The following is a 16,019-nucleotide window of genomic DNA, read 5'->3' on the forward strand; positions in this document are numbered from 1 at the left end:
GGCCATAAAATTTTCAATTTTCACTTGAAGATGAATTTTTGGAATTTTTCGAAAAATTGAAAAACTTCAAAAAATTATTTTTCAAAATTTTCAGTCAGATCACTCACAAAAATTCAAAAATAATCCAAAATTATATTCATGTCCAAACACAACTCTAATTTTCAAATAGTATTTTCACTTGATTTTTTTTTTTTACTTTTTTTTGGAATTTTACAATTCTTATGTCCAAACGCCCACTTAGTTATCCTCATTGCATTCATGTGCCTGAACCTCTCACTAACATTTTTAGTCTCTTGCATGATTTTTTTTTTTTCTATTGAGAGGAATGTTGTTTGCTGTTGGAACCATGGAACTTTTCAAATTGTACATGAAAAAGGCCTTTGAGATGGAGGTGGATAAAAATATTGTGTAGCTTAAGTTCATGACTGATGGCCTGTTCTCTTTTCCCCACTTATGTTCTTGCAATCATCATTAACTATTAGCATATGCTCATCTTTTCTGTTTTTGGGCTAAAATTGTCTGTTACATATATACCTGTTTCCCCATGCTGTTTTCTTTTATCATCATTGATAAAAAAATGTCAGTCACTGAGGTTCCGGGGGTCAAAGCATGGCAACCAAGTGATGATACTTCTCAATTGGCTTTTTGAGGACGAAGTAAATTTCCAGGCTTTAGCAAATGATCTGGAGGCCATTTTATCTCAAAAAGAGGATCATTACATATCCCTTGGGTGGTGTACCCTTGCACGAAGTCTTATTGAATTTGAGGTCACTATGGACAAGCTCGAAACACGTGGTAATTTGACCTTTTCAAGTTCTGCTTCTATTTGAACCTAGAAGAGTCTTTCATTGTAAATTGGACTATACATATGCAATCCTGCTTCTTTTGATGATCTGTTATTTATCTTGACCCTTCCGTAAGAGGAAGTCAAAATTCTAACATCCAAAGGTGTGATCTAGTGGTCAATGAAGTGTGTATAAACCTTGGAGATCAGTGTTCAAAATCCAGCAAAACAAAAATACTACTCCCTCCGTTTCAATTTAGATGAGGTAGTTTGACTCGGCACGTAGTTTAAGAGAAAAAAGAAAACTTTTGAAATTTGTGGTCTTAAAAGCTTAAAAGGGTAAAAGTTTTGTGGGGCCATGACATTTGTGTGGTTATAAAAGCTTCTCATTAAGGGTAAAATGGGTAAAATGAAGAGTTTAAAGTTGAATTATTTCCAATTGTAGAAATGCGTCATTCTTTTTGGAACAGATAATAAGAAAAGTGTGTCATCTAAATTGAAACAGAGGGAGTAGTTGATTTCTTCCCATCTGCCTAAGCCTTGATAGACAGAGTTATCGTGTAACTTTGCTAGTGGGAGGTAGCAGATACCCAATGGAATAGTCGAGATGCGCATACGATAGTCTGGGCACCGCTATTACTTAAAAAAAGAGAAAGTAATGCCAATTCTAAATTGATTTAAAAGTTCACTATAGATTATGCTGGTAATAGTTGTACTGTATGCTTTTATTAATCAAATTGCAACACTAGTTTAAGTTTGTTATGCATAGAACTGTTTGTGTCTTTTGATTATTGGTCTGGAGGACCCTGTTTGCGCTCAGTGCACTTCAAACGTTTGAGCTGACTGCGTAGCGCCTTTTGATGACATTATTTCACAATGAGTTAAACAAACTCTGTAATTTTGAAGGATAAAATTATGTTATGTCGTAGGGTAAATCTCACTTTTTGACTTTAATGATTGTTGTTGCCACGATTGTTGAAGCATCGGTGTTTTCCGTTAGAGGTCCCCTTTCTTTGGAGACTTTTTCTTAAATGGGGAAAAACACATATGATATATCTAATAAGTCACATTATACGTTATCCCAAGATAGATTTCTTCTTTATCTCTTTATATAATCTAGTGAGTCATATGTGGTTTATTGAAGGGATGTGAAGAGTTTAGTGGCATGTGAGGATGAACTTTTGGGAGCACAAGTGGTATGAGAAAAATACTTTGAGACTTGTATTTTCAAACTTTTACAAGATTCTATTTCATGCCTAAAAAAATGACAGCCCATCGAGTTAGGAGGATAGTAGATAGAGAATGGAGAAGTTCGTTTGGAATTTGAGATTAGGAAGAATTTTAACGATTAGAAAGTGGTGAATTCTAAAACCATTGAGTTACTTCACAAACAAGGAACATTTCAGGACAACCACGATGTATGCAGATGGGATTAGGAAATAATGGAGTATTTTATGTTAAGTCTTATTATAAGAAGCTTCTAGTTAGGAAGGAGGTTGCATTTCCACGTTGATCGATCTGGATTCCTATGGTTCCAAGAATGTTGCGTTTCTTCAGTTGGCTAGCAACAAAGAGGGTGATTTTGACGGCTGAAAATCTAAGGGAGAGAAAGGTCACATACATCAGTTGGTGCTTTATGTGCAAGAGCTCGGGTGAAGGCGTTAACCATCTCTCCTTCATTGTCGGGTGGTTTTGAGTTTATGGTAGGAAATCTTGGGTTGATTTGGAATAATTTAGGTGATGCCAGACATCCTAAATGAGCTAATATTAAGTTGGAATTGCAGTTGGTGGAAGAGAAAATGTAGGGCTTGGAATTTTGCTCCACTAGCACTTGTTTGGTCATTTGGAGAGAGAAATATGAGAGCTTTTGAAACTGTAGAGATGAATTTCGTTCAATCGAGGAATAGTCTATTATCCCTTATTTTCTTCTAGTGCACTTATGAGGTGTACAGAAGATTGCGTGTCTTTTGTAGATTTGATATTTGTTGGTTTAATATTATTTTTGGTATGCCTTTTATATACAGACGTTTATGCTCAAACATTTTAATAAATTTAAAAGGGCAGCCCGGTACACAAAGCATCTCGCATTGATGCATAGTTCAGGGAAGGGACACAACACAAGGAGTATGATGTAGATAGCTCACCCTAATGCAAGCATTATTGGCTTCTTCCATGACTCGAACTCTTGACCTATAAGTTACACGGAGACAATGAGTACTAAGAAAGGTCCCTTGATGGCTGTAGGAGAAGAAAGGAATTAGTGTTAAATATATAAATGCCACAAAAAAGACATGTATGAAGGAGTTGACACTTGTGTAAGAACAGTAGGAGACACAAAGGAGGCCGGACTGCATTGAGCCCGTATTTGTTTACCCTAGTTATGAATGAGCTAACCGGCTTAAATATAACATGAGCTTTCATGTGTATGCTAGTTGTTGACGATATCGTGCTAATTAACAAAATCAAAGAGAGTGTCAACTAAAAGTTTGAACTATGGAGAAAAAAAAGAGAGTAAGGGTGCGCGCAAGCTGGCCTAGACGCTTATCCAAAGAAAAAAGTGAGTAAGGGTTTTGGGACAAGTAAAAGTAAGATCGAATATATGTGTTGCACGTTAAGCGAAGTTAAGGTGAGATTAGATGACTTGTGGTGCCTAGAATGGAAGGATAAACAAAGATGTTACACATCGAATCAAAATCGGATGGTTGAATTGGAGAAGTGTTGTTGGATTTTTATGTGATAGAAATATGTTTACGAAAGTGAAAGTTGGGCTGCTAGAGTATTTTTATGTGATAAAATATATTTTATAGAACAATTATAGGATCGACAATGTTATATGTGAGTGAATGTTGGGCTGCTAGAGTTCAACACCCGCAAGATGAGTGTCAAAGAGATGTAAATGCTAAGATGGAGGTGCGGTCATACAAGATTAAACAATATTAAAAATGACCACATTTGTGAGGATAAATTAAGAGAAAGTCGCTTGAGATGATTTGATCATGTCCTGTGCTGATCCATAGATGTGAAACTGTGGTGAATGAAAGTGTTAAATGGAGTCGAAGTAGACCTAAAATTGCAGTGAAGGAAATTGCCTAGGAAAACCTACAATCTGGTAGAATCTATGTTGACTTAGCAAAAGATATGGCACAATGGAAGAAAAAGATTCATAGAAGTGATATCAATTAGTTGGGAATATGTTTTAGATCAGGTAGGTGTTAGAACATGTTCTAGTCATGTTAGTACGTTTACTTTAGGTCCTATGTTTTCGAGAAGTCTCTTAGCCGTATAGAGAACTTCTAGTACTTTCATTTTTACTTTTGTTTTGTATGATGTTGGACTGAGAGGAATTTAAATGGAAAAATATGGTCAGTGAGGGTTCATATAGCCAACCTCAACCTTAACTTGTTTGGTACTGAGGCGGCGTAGTAGTAGTAGTAGCTGTTGGCTTGTGAGTGAACCTGTTGCCCACTGTTTACAGTGGAAAAAGTCTTGAGTTTGTTTCATGATAACACTTAGTTTTGGGTCACAGAGTTTTCTGTTATTAATACAGGGGTTAGAGCGAGATATGATGCACTTCTGAAGATTTTCTGCACATGTACGTCCCATCTTGTGGCTATTGTACGTGATGGAAGGTGTGTGTTCTTTCTTTCTTTCTTTCTTTCTTTCTTTCTTTCGTATTGTCTGTCTCTGTCATTTCCCCATTTCCTTTTTATTAGATGATGATCTGTTACTGGCTGCTCAGCATTGCTGATTTTTACCGAAAACTAAATGGGGAAAATTTCACTGCTACTATTGAAAACTTAGTGGGAAGAATCTTACTGCTACCAAACAAAAGAGTGTAGTGCTCCAGACACCTTTAAACTTGTGTTAGTTCTAAGCTTCAGGGTTGATGAATAATATAAAATTCGTGTCTTCATATCATGTGATCAAAGTTTTCATTATATATATATATATTCATAAATTATATAGGGCAGAAGTTCGAGGATTTTCTGGATGACAGTCTTCTTGTTTTACTATGAGTTGTTTGACAGTGTCATAATATGAGAATACGTACCTATCCATGAAAACCCAAAAAAGGAAAAAAAGAAAAAAGAAAACAAATGCATGACTAGTCTGTAAGTGGAAATGGAATTGCCTTTGCTCAACTTCATTCAAACTTTTGCTGTTAGCTGTATTCTCACATCCACTCTAGGGAGCTGAGACTGCTCTAACAGAAAATGCTTATTGGCCATTTATTCTAACAAAGACACATGCCTAAGTTTGCTTATTTCAAATTTATAGCACCGTGCAGGGGGAATTTGAGCTGCCAACTCGCCTTTCAGTGGCTGCTGCAGATCTAATTCTCTCTCTTACGGAGGCATTAACAAGAAGTGATTCAGTGTCCAACTGCTCAGATGACAAGCAAAAGGCAGCTGGTATTGGTGAAAGAAATCGCCCGGTCATGTTGTTACCTTCTACTTCGACTAAGAAGAAAGTGAATAAAATCAGCAAATCCTCTGAATCTACACACATGGAAATGAAGTTGCTGCTTTGGGACCAGTTGGATCACCTCATAGTTCTTGTAGAGAGACTTACAGCTGTATGTTCCATTACTTGTTTTATCTATTCAGACCTCTTCATTGAATGTCATATTTGAATCAGTGTTATCAAAGGCGAAAAACGCAAAAAGCTCTAAGGTCTGTTGGGGCTTTAAGCGCAAAGCACAAATAGAGTGTTGGCTTTAATGAAAAAAGGCGCAAATGGAGGAAAATAACAAATATGTATGTGTAGTCCAAGACTAATATCTATAAGCATGAATACCAAATATACGGACAAAGAAATTGAAGAAAATTTATGATAAAGTGAAATATCAATTGCTTAGTGTCCCTCTTCAAGATTACACTCATTGGCAAGGAAAAATATGTCTTAGAGCCTTGATGACAATACTGAAGCGTCTGCTAAGCGAGGCGAAACACTCAACATGTTTTGAACCTCGCTTCAGGGCTTAAGCGCGCTTTAAGCGCCCCTTTGATAACACTGATTTGAATATCCTTTACTATCATTCACTAGTACAACTGCTCTAAGTAAGTAATTCATGCAGTTAAGACATGCATCCTGAGAGAGAAAACTAGGTTTTCTGTAAATCTCTATGACGAAACAGCTTCTAGTATACCTATTTTCTTCTGTAAGCCTTACACTTGTTTTCTGACTAGTGATTAGTTTTAATCTCAAATTAATAAGTCTTTCTTTCCATGTTTTCGCAAGAACTTGAAAAAATGAGCTTTTGATTTCTTTTTCTACGTCCAACCAGTTCTCGGTAACCTATGAGTCAAAGTATTTGACAATATATTTTGAAATTTTGAGTGTAACTTGCGAGAAAGCACGGGAGAAAATATGTTATTGATATTGGATGATGAATACAATATAAGAGGTACTTATTTATAGCTATACACTATAAGGACATATTACTCCTATTCCAATGTGGGACAAGACTATATTATGTACATAGTTCTAAACTAATGCTCCCCCTCAAGCCGGTGCATACAAATCATATGTACCGAGCTTGTTACATATATAACCAATACGAGGACCGGTGAGGGACTTAGTAAAAATATCTGCAAGTTGATCATTCGACCTCACAAACTTTGTAGCAATCTCTCCTGAAAGTATCTTTTCTCTGACGAAGTGACAATCAATCTCAATGTGTTTTGTTCTCTCATGGAACACCGGATTTGATGCAATATGAAAGGCAGCTGATTATCACACATAAGTTCCATCCGACTGATTTCACCAAATTTCAACTCCTTGAGCAATTGTTTGGTCCAGACTAGCTCACATGTTGCCATAGCCATTGCTCGATATTCTGCTTCTGCACTAGACTAGGGGTGCTTATCGGGCGGATCGGGCGGATAATTCCGCTTAACGGTTCTGCTTAACGGTTCTCGGATTATAAATGTAGTAATCCGCTAGCCATCCAATAAGACAACGGGCGGATTGGTATCGGATTAACAATTATCAGGCGGTTATCGGGCGACTTATCGGCTAAACCGAATAGAAATTTTTTGAACAATCATTCAATCAATACCAAACAGTTTCAAATCAATACTAAATTTTTAATACCATCTAAGATCTAACCAAACGGTATTTCTTAATTGAAGAGTCTTCAAGACTACTCATATTGTCATACAAGTATTAACCAAATTTTTAATACCATCAAGACTACTCATGCAGACATACACGTATTAATCATTGAGATTTCGATTTTTCGACTTCTCAGTTTTCAGTTCAAGAGAGAGACGAGACTGATGACTTCTCTGCCTCTGATGGTTGCAGACAATTGAGAATTATAAAATAGAAATTAGGGATTTAGCCATTTAGGGTTTCAATAGTACTTTATATACATAGGGGTAAAAGTGTAAATATAAAAATTCTTAACGGGTTAACGGTTTACCCGATAAGAAAATTGAGTAATCCGCCCTCAAACCGTTAAGCCGTTAATTATAAAATCTCAATCCGTTCACCATCCATTACCCCGATAATCCGATACCAATTAGCCAATAAGCTATCGGTTCGGTTAACGGTTTCGGTTCGGTTTTGAACAACCCTACAATGGACCGGGCAACTACATTCTGTTTCTTGCTCTTCCAAGACACCAAATTGCCTCCTACTAAAACACAATATCCAGACGTAGAACGTCTATCAGAAGGTGATCCTGCCCAACTAGCATCCGAGTATCCAACGATCTGCTCATGACCTCGATCCTCAAACAGTAACCCTTTGCCTGAAGCCGATTTTATATACCGAATAATGCGGACAATTGCATCCCAATGACTATCATAGGGAGAATTCATAAACTGACTTACAACACTCACATGATAAGAAATGTCGGGTCTAGTCACTGTGAGATAATTTAATTTACCAACCAGCCGCCTATAGCTTGCAGGATCGCTAAGTGGCTCCCCCTGTCCTGGCAGAGGTTTAGAATTCGGATCCATCGGAGTGTCAACAGGTCTGCAACCTATCATCCCCGTCTCCTCAAGAATGTCTAAAGCATATTTTCTTTGAGAAATAACAATACCTGAGCTAGACTGGGCAACCTCAATACCTAGAAAGTACTTCAATCTGCCTAGATCCTTAGTTTGGAAGTGCTGGAAGAGATGCTGCTTCAGATTGGTAATACCATCCTGATCATTGCCAGTAATAACAATATCATCAACATAGACTACCAGATAAATATAGAGACTTGAAGCAGAGTGCCGATAAAACACAGAGTGATCAGCTTCACTACGAGTCATGCCAAACTCCTGGATAATCGTGCTGAACTTACCAAACCAGGCTCGAGGAGACTGCTTTAGACCATAAAGTGACCGACGCAAGCGACATACAAAGCCACGAGACTCCCCAGAGCAACAAAACCAGGTGGTTGCTCCATATAAACCTCATCCTCAAGATCACCGTGAAGAAAGGCATTCTTAATGTCTAATTGATAGAGAGGCCAATGACGAACCGCAACCATGGATAGAAAAAGGCGGACTGATGCCACTTTAGCCTTTGGCAACAAAACGGGCCTTAAGTCGATCAATCTGGCCATCGAGACCAACTTTGATTGCATAAACCCAACGACAACCAACAATAGATTTACCTGAAGGAAGAGGAACGAGCTCCCAAGTACCACTTGTATGTAAAGCAGACATCTCGTCACTCATAGCCTGTCGCCATCCTGGATGAGACAACGCTTCACCTGTAGACTTAGGGATGGAAACCGAGGACAAAGAAAATATAAAAGCATAATGGGGAGATGACAAACGATGATAACTCAAACCGACATAATGAGGATTAGGGTTAAGTGTGGTCCGTATATCTTTCCGAAGTGCAATCGGTGTACTAGGAGCAGGGTCCGCAGTAGGAGCAGGGTCAGGTGCAGGACGAGAACCAGTTGGGCCTGATGTAGGGCGCAGACGACGATGATCAGTCAAGAGTGGTGTTCCTGTGGCTGGGAAACTAGGAGTAACAACACTAGACTCCTCAACGGTTGGTATGGGCGAAACATCTGTGGTCGAAGGTGGAGGATGAGCTATAGTAAACTTTTCAAAGGTCGGTATAGGTAAGACCTCAGATATATCATGGTGGTCAGCAGAAGTAAAGAAAGGTTTAGACTCAAAAAAATGTGACGTCAGCTGACATAAGTTACCTACGAAGATCAGGTGAATAACAACGATATCCTTTCTGAACACGAGAATAACCAAGGAAGACACACTTGAGAGCACGAGGAGCTAACTTATCTTTCCCTGTGACTAAGTTATGAACAAAACACGTGCTCCCAAAAATACGAGGTGGAAGAGAGTATAACGTTGACTGGGGAAACAATACTAAATGCGGATTCTAATCCTTGATGGGAGATGAAGGCATCCGATTAATCAAATAACAAGCTGTGAGAACTGCATCGCCCCAAAAACGCAACGGAACACGAGATTCAATTAGAAGTATGCAGGAAATCAGTCACCGGAAGTCTTTTTCCGGCGACTTTTTCAAGGTTGTTTGCGTCTGCTTTATCTCCGTCAATGTTGCGCAAAATCCAACACTACCACAAGAGTAGTCATTGTCCGGCGACCAAACCCCAGTAAACATCTCCGGCAGAAGCCTCCCCATGCGCGCCCACGCGCCACCAGAAGCTGACGCGCGTGAGCTCACGTGCTGACGCGTACACCCACTTCCGGCCATTTTTTTAAAAAGTCCCTTCAGAACAGTTGGGTCGTCTGGTAATTCCGATCCTACCCCTACTGTTTTGTTTCATTCCGACCACTTTGAGTTTTTTCCGTCAGCTACGGTAGATTCCGGCAGCTACAGTAATTCATTACTCTATTTCAGTGGATTACAGTTGATTCTTTCTCTTATTTGGTAATAATTTGCAACGATGTCTTTGGGATTTGATGTTTTTGGGTCTAAAAACATGAGTTCTGGAAGCTCTAGTGTTATGATTACCTCGGAACCTTTAATGGGAAGTTCAAACTACTTAGCTTGGGCTTCATCTGTCGAGTTGCGGTGTTAAGGTCAAGGCGTTCAAGATCATCTAATCAAACAGTCTAGCGAATGAGATGAAAAGGCGATAGCACTTTGGGCAAAGATCGATGCTCAGTTATGTAGCCTCCTGTGGCGAACTATTGATTCCAAATTGATGCCCTTGTTTCGTCCATTCCAAACATGTTATTTGGTTTGGGCAAAGGCTCGTACCTTATACACTAATGACATATCTCGCTTCTATGATGTGATATCGCGGATGACAAACTTAAAGAAACAGGAACTAGATATGTCTACTTACTTGGGTCAAGTACTGGCAGAGGAATTTGAGAAGTTGATGCCAGTTTCTGCTAGTGTGAAAAAATAACAAAAGCAGCGACAGAAGATGTTTCTAGTTCTTACCCACGCTGAACTTCCTAATGATCTTGATTCAGTACACGGCCAGATTTTGGCTAGTCCGACTGTCTCCACAGTTGATGAATTATTCTCTCGATTACTCCGCCTTGCTGCAGCACCAAGTCACCCAGTGATCTCATCACAGATACTTGATTCCTCTGTTCTCGCATCCCCAGACAGTGGATGTTCGGGCGTCTCAAACTATGGAGAATAGACGAGGAGGAGGTCGTTTTGGAAGATCTAGACCCAAGTGTTCTTATTGTCACAAACTTGGACACACTCGTGAAATGTGTTATTCCTTACATCGTCGTCCACCCAAAAATGCTTACGTTGCTCAGACCGAGACTACAGGTAACGAGGAATATAATGAGCTCCTTCAGTATCGAGCAAGTAAGCAAACATCTCCACAAGTAGCCTCGGTTGCCCAGACTGATACTTCTGTTGCTGGTAATTCTTTTGCTTGTGTTTCCCAGTCTAGTACTCTTGGACCATGGGTCATGGACTCAGGCGCTTCTGATCACATCTCTGGTAATAAATCACTTTTGTTGAATATTGTATATTCACAGTCTCTTCCTACTGTTACTTTAGCCAATGGATGTCAAACAAAGGCAAAAGGAGTTGGACAAGCTAACCCCTTGTCTTCTATCACCCTAGATTCCGTTCTTTATGTCCCTGGTTGTCCTTTTAGTCTTGCATTTGTTAGTCGTTTGACTCGTGCCCTCCATTGTGGTATATATTTTACTGATGATTCCTTTATTATGCAGGACCGCAGTACGGGACGGATAATTGGTACAGGACGTGAATCAAAAGGCCTTTACTACCTTAACTCACTCAATCCTTCCACAACATGTCTAGTTACAGATCCTCCAGACCTAATCCACAGACGTTTAGGACATCCGAGTTTATCCAAACTTCAGAAGATGGTGCCTAGTTAATCTAGTTTATCTACATTAGATTGTGAGTCGTGTCAGCTTGGGAAACATACCCGAGCCTCCTTTTCGCATAGTGTTGAGAGTCATGCAGAGTCTGTTTTCTCCTTAGTTCATTCTGATATATGGAGTCCTAGTAGAGTCAGTTCAACCTTGGGATTTCGTTATTTTGTTAGTTTTATTGATGATTACTCAAGATGTACTTGGCTTTTCTTAATGAAAGATCGTTCTGAGTTATTCTCTATATTACAGAGTTTTTGTGCTGAAATCAAAAACCAATTTGGTGTTTCTATTCGCATTTTTCGTAGTGATAATGCCTTAGAATATTTATCTTCTTAGTTTCAGCATTTTGTGACTTCTCAAGGAATTATTCATCAAACATCTTGTCCGTATACCCCTCGGCAAAATGGGGTTACAGAGGGAAAGAATAGGCACCTTATTGAGACTTCTCTTCCCGGAGTCGCTAGAATTTATGCATAGCGATAAATCTCTCACAATTGCTCTGATACCATGTGAGAAAGCACGGGAGAAAAATATGTTATTGATATTGGATGATGAATACAATACAAGAGGTCCTTATTTATAGCTATACACTACAAGGACATATTACTCCTATTCCAATGTGGGACAAGACTATATTATGTACATAGCTCTAAACTAACATAACTAATTGATGCCAGTTTCTTTATGTGCTCTGTAGTGCTAAGTTTTGCGTTTAAAAAGTTTCTCCAATTGATGCTAATATTTGTTGGTACTCGGTAGTGCTAAATTGTGCGTTTAAAATTTTTCTTTTTGTTAGACTAAAATAGTTGGTCAGATAAAAAGTTTTATGTGCAAAGGTTTGCTTGCTTAAATCTGATAACTATGTATAGAACAAAATGATTATAGGGATCTTGACAGATAAAATATTTACTTTGAAAAGGTTCCCATAAATGTTGCTGATAGAGCATTTTCTATAAAACCTTGTGGGGAAGTGGGAACTCTTAAAGTCACTTGTCAAATGCTTCAGTGTTTCACATATAGTCTTTGACATGCAGTGGAGCAAAAAAAGCAGGCCTTTGCATGCAAAGGCATTGGAGAGAGTTCACAGGTGGTTGCTGGGGACGCAGGAAAAATATATTCACATACAAACCAAGGCAGGTGTTACAATTTTCAGCTTTTCAGTGTATGGATCAACCTTGATAGCCCTTATGTTTTGTTCACCGTGTGCCCTCTATCATTACTTTAGACAGATTCACAAATGCTGAAGAGTGGAGTATTACTGCTCTCTTCTTGTTGGAAACATTATGGCATGTTGTTGCACTTGGAAGATCACAAATTCGCACAGAAATATACAGAATTATTGGAGCAGTACTTATCTGGGATTCAGGTTTGCTATACTATTACCACATCAAGTCCTTTCACATTCCGTTCCTTCCTCTTACATTTGGTCTCTTCGGAATGGGAAACATTAATATATTTCAGTGGATTGACACTTCATTGTTTTTCTTTTAAATTGCTTTCTTTATTTTTCCTGAGATGGATTTTAAGTAATTCTAGTGGGTGCCAATTAAAAAAAAGTAATTCTAGTGATTGAAATTATGGGCTATTCACTTGGTTGAGTGGATTTATCTAGAAGACTTGGATTGTTGAGATTTAATTTACAGATATCCTGTCTTAAATTGGTTTCCTGCTGGATAAAAAGCTTCCGGTTTGTAAAATATTGTGCTAAGAATACAATTTCAATCTGCATTATCAGAAATATTTTGGACATTTAGGACTTCATTATTTGGTTAAAACCCAACAAACTGGCAAACCAACTCAGTAAGTACTTCTATTGTTTCGTTGGTTCAGGTATCTAAAAGTACCCGAATTTATATTTATTATTCACTTATGGCTTCTCCAAACTCTCAATTGATTCAACCAAAATAAGAGACTTGTCAAACATTTTAGCAGAATTGGTCCAAGTAGTGAAGTAGGTCTTTGGTCATTAGTAGTTAAACACATTTATGGACCAGGTTTTAATGTGGTCACACCACTGCAGAGTCATTTGTTTACTCTTTCTAGTAACTTATTTTCATCCTTCTCAAACTTCTATCATAACTCATAAGTGTATGCCCTAATCTACTCTCATTCTCCGAGAAAGATAAAACTGTATTTCAAAGCCCATATAATTAAGAGTTTCAGTTTGGAAGTGGAATGAGTTCGAATGGTTTGTGTTGGGAGAACTTGAAATTTCAGTTTGCCTACTGAATAGCCAGTTGGTAGCTGAATTACTGTTTGAATACCCATAGGTAAGTTCTCTTGGAACTTATTTAACAGGTGCATGTTTTTCTCTGATGATCATCTTCGACAAAACAAGGACTCTCGAACTAACAAAAAGAAGATAAACTTGACATAAGAATTAGTTTCAATTGTCCTGACTCTTGATTTCGTTGCTCTTTCTGTATGTATCAGAGTATGTGAACACTATTATGCTTATGTACTACTTCTCTATTTAGTCCAGATTTAAAGAAGAAAACTTGCAGTTTTATGCAGATAACTATGCTGAAGAGTCTCCTAAAAACAAAGAAAGTGGAAGAGAGACCATCAAGTTTTTCCTGAATTGCCTTGCCCTTCTATTAGGCCGTCTACATGGAATGCAGTTTGAAACTACCATTGAGGAACATGGATCTCAGCTATCTCAAGCTATCATATCCCAGGTAGAATTACATGACTACTGAAGACGTTTGCTGCATTTTGGTTACAATAAGATTAGGATCTCTCTAGAAGAGTCTTGAGTAATTGCTTTGGTAAAGTAACTTTCTTCAATAAGATGATGATTTATGCAGTCTAGATTGATGCATCAAGTTTGCTTGACTAAGCACCAGAGAGCTAGCATATTTCTTGTCTTTAGTACTTGAATTAAAACATTCTTGGTTGTTTGATTACTGCGAGTATTTTTTACTCTTTTGGTTGAGTTGCTGCGGCTTTTTGCCAATGATTAATGTTTTACATTTGTTCTTTTTGGGATATTTGAAGCTCAATTGTGCAGATGATGAAGTAATTGACAGTGCCCTCTGCATCTTCAAAGCTGTCATCTTTAGGACGAACAGTAGTTTGTCTAAATGTGCTGCAGACATTAGTCAGATTAATGCTCTACTGCCAATGTTATTACACCTCTTGGACGAGCGAGACAGTGCAGCGAAAGCTGTTATCAAGCTTTTTGCTGAATATTGCTCCATGTATGATTGAATTACTGCAATATACACTGGTTTTAATCTTTTCAAATGCATTTTTGGGATTAAATATAAATGGCAATCATTATTTTTGCCAGATCCTCAGATACACAGTGCTTGGAAGAAATTCTAAAGCGCCTTATTTCTGGGAATGTTTCACAGAAAAGAAATGCTGTTGACTTCATTTCAGATCTTATCCATGTATCTATGGAGTCAGATACCGTGCTTCCTCCTACTATGTGGTATGCTGTTGCTTTCTATTATTGGCTTTTAGTTATTAACACTGCTTCACCTTTTAGCACTATATACAATGTTGAAGGAATATAATTGCAATGTTTGTTTGAGAAAGAAATATAATTACAATAAAGGCGCCTGAGAATCCTGTCTGAACTGCTAGTCAAAGTATTGGCACAACAAAAGGAGATCCAACAATCAGTCAACTAGGGAGGTGAATTTTAGAAGTATCCGTAGAGAGATTTCTCAACTTGTTGAGAGCATGCTAAAGTACTTAGATTGACTCATGATACAGGACCATTTTTTTTATAACCGTGGTGTCCGGGCCAGCTTGCGCGCACCTCGACTAATTTCACGGGACACCTGCTATCTCCGACCAGCAATAGGTACCAGGTAACTCTGTCCACTTGGACAGATGGGAAGAAATCACCTATTATTTTTGCCATCGCTGGGATTTGAACCCGAGACCTCATGTTTCTCAACCCACATTGAACACTAGGTGATGGGAAGAAATCACGTAGTGTTTTTACTATACAAGATCATTGTATTTAGATTTTTTTGTGTAAAAGAGTTGTATATTGAAGTGACATACAATACCCAACTTTCTTACCTTATTAGAAAGTTCACAGAACTTGAGCATTTAACGAACCCTTCAAGTCAATTTGGGTGGAGTAACTCAGCACCATTATAGACTCCTTTTGAGGCGTTTATCCTGATGTGGGATAATATGTAGCTAACACATTTCTGCATGTGCATTGCCTGATTCTAGGTTCATACATGGACCTTATGCGGACTTGCGAGTTAAGACCGTACTTACAAAATGTTGGCGCTAACTCCATGTGAATAATCTAAGCATTCAACTAAAAAGAAAAATCTTAGGCAATGATGTAGTAGCGCAGTACCATTTGAAACCCCATTGGATAACACTTTCATATATCCGATATGGGACAATATGTAACTCAAAGGAAGGTATATGTACTAAAGTTATCATCATTTGATCTTTTGATCTGTTAAGTTATCATCATCCTGATTTTTCTTTTGAAAGAAAATAACTGATTTCAGAAACTTACACTGATTGAATAATATATGAATAGGATATCACCAGAACACCCATTAAAGAACAGTAGGTGCACGACTAAATCATTGTACATTCAACTATTCCTAATTCCAAAATTACTCTCCCTTTTGTAAACTCCTATATTAGAATCTCTTATGGTTTTCCCTCGAATTTAGTTAACAGAACAATTAAAGGTTGTTTTGTGAAATTTTCAGTCTAAAAAAAAAGGTTGTTTTGTGAAATTTGCACTTTGCAGGCAGCATTTGTCATGCCACCTATTGGAGTTTCTCCAAGACGAACAAATGGTAATTAATACACAGGCTTCCAAATTGATTCCTTTAATAGGTAAGCCTCCACCTTTTGACTTTTAGCTCAGTTATCTTTGTGGTGCAATGGTATATTGCAAGAAGATGCTTTACTGTGGCTTA

The 16,019-nt window shown here is 38.1% G+C and overlaps 1 protein-coding gene across 5 annotated transcripts in view; it reads left to right on the forward strand.

The window, feature by feature from the left end:
* LOC104110480 (uncharacterized) overlaps positions 1-16,019 on the forward strand; it is a 31,646-nt gene that overhangs the window by 2,659 nt on the left and 12,968 nt on the right. For all 5 annotated transcript variants that reach the window (XM_070196725.1, XM_070196728.1, XM_070196726.1 and 2 more), the window contains 9 exons: positions 585-795; positions 4,332-4,413; positions 5,063-5,360; positions 12,141-12,243; positions 12,336-12,472; positions 13,611-13,784; positions 14,104-14,306; positions 14,399-14,542; positions 15,848-15,936. In XM_070196725.1, the coding sequence (XP_070052826.1) occupies positions 585-795; positions 4,332-4,413; positions 5,063-5,360; positions 12,141-12,243; positions 12,336-12,472; positions 13,611-13,784; positions 14,104-14,306; positions 14,399-14,542; positions 15,848-15,936 (1,441 nt within the window). The remainder of the gene's footprint in view (positions 1-584; positions 796-4,331; positions 4,414-5,062; positions 5,361-12,140; positions 12,244-12,335; positions 12,473-13,610; positions 13,785-14,103; positions 14,307-14,398; positions 14,543-15,847; positions 15,937-16,019) is intronic.

The sequence above is a fragment of the Nicotiana tomentosiformis genome, chromosome 3 (assembly GCF_000390325.3).
Source record: "Nicotiana tomentosiformis chromosome 3, ASM39032v3, whole genome shotgun sequence".
Lineage (NCBI taxonomy): Eukaryota > Viridiplantae > Streptophyta > Magnoliopsida > Solanales > Solanaceae > Nicotiana > Nicotiana tomentosiformis.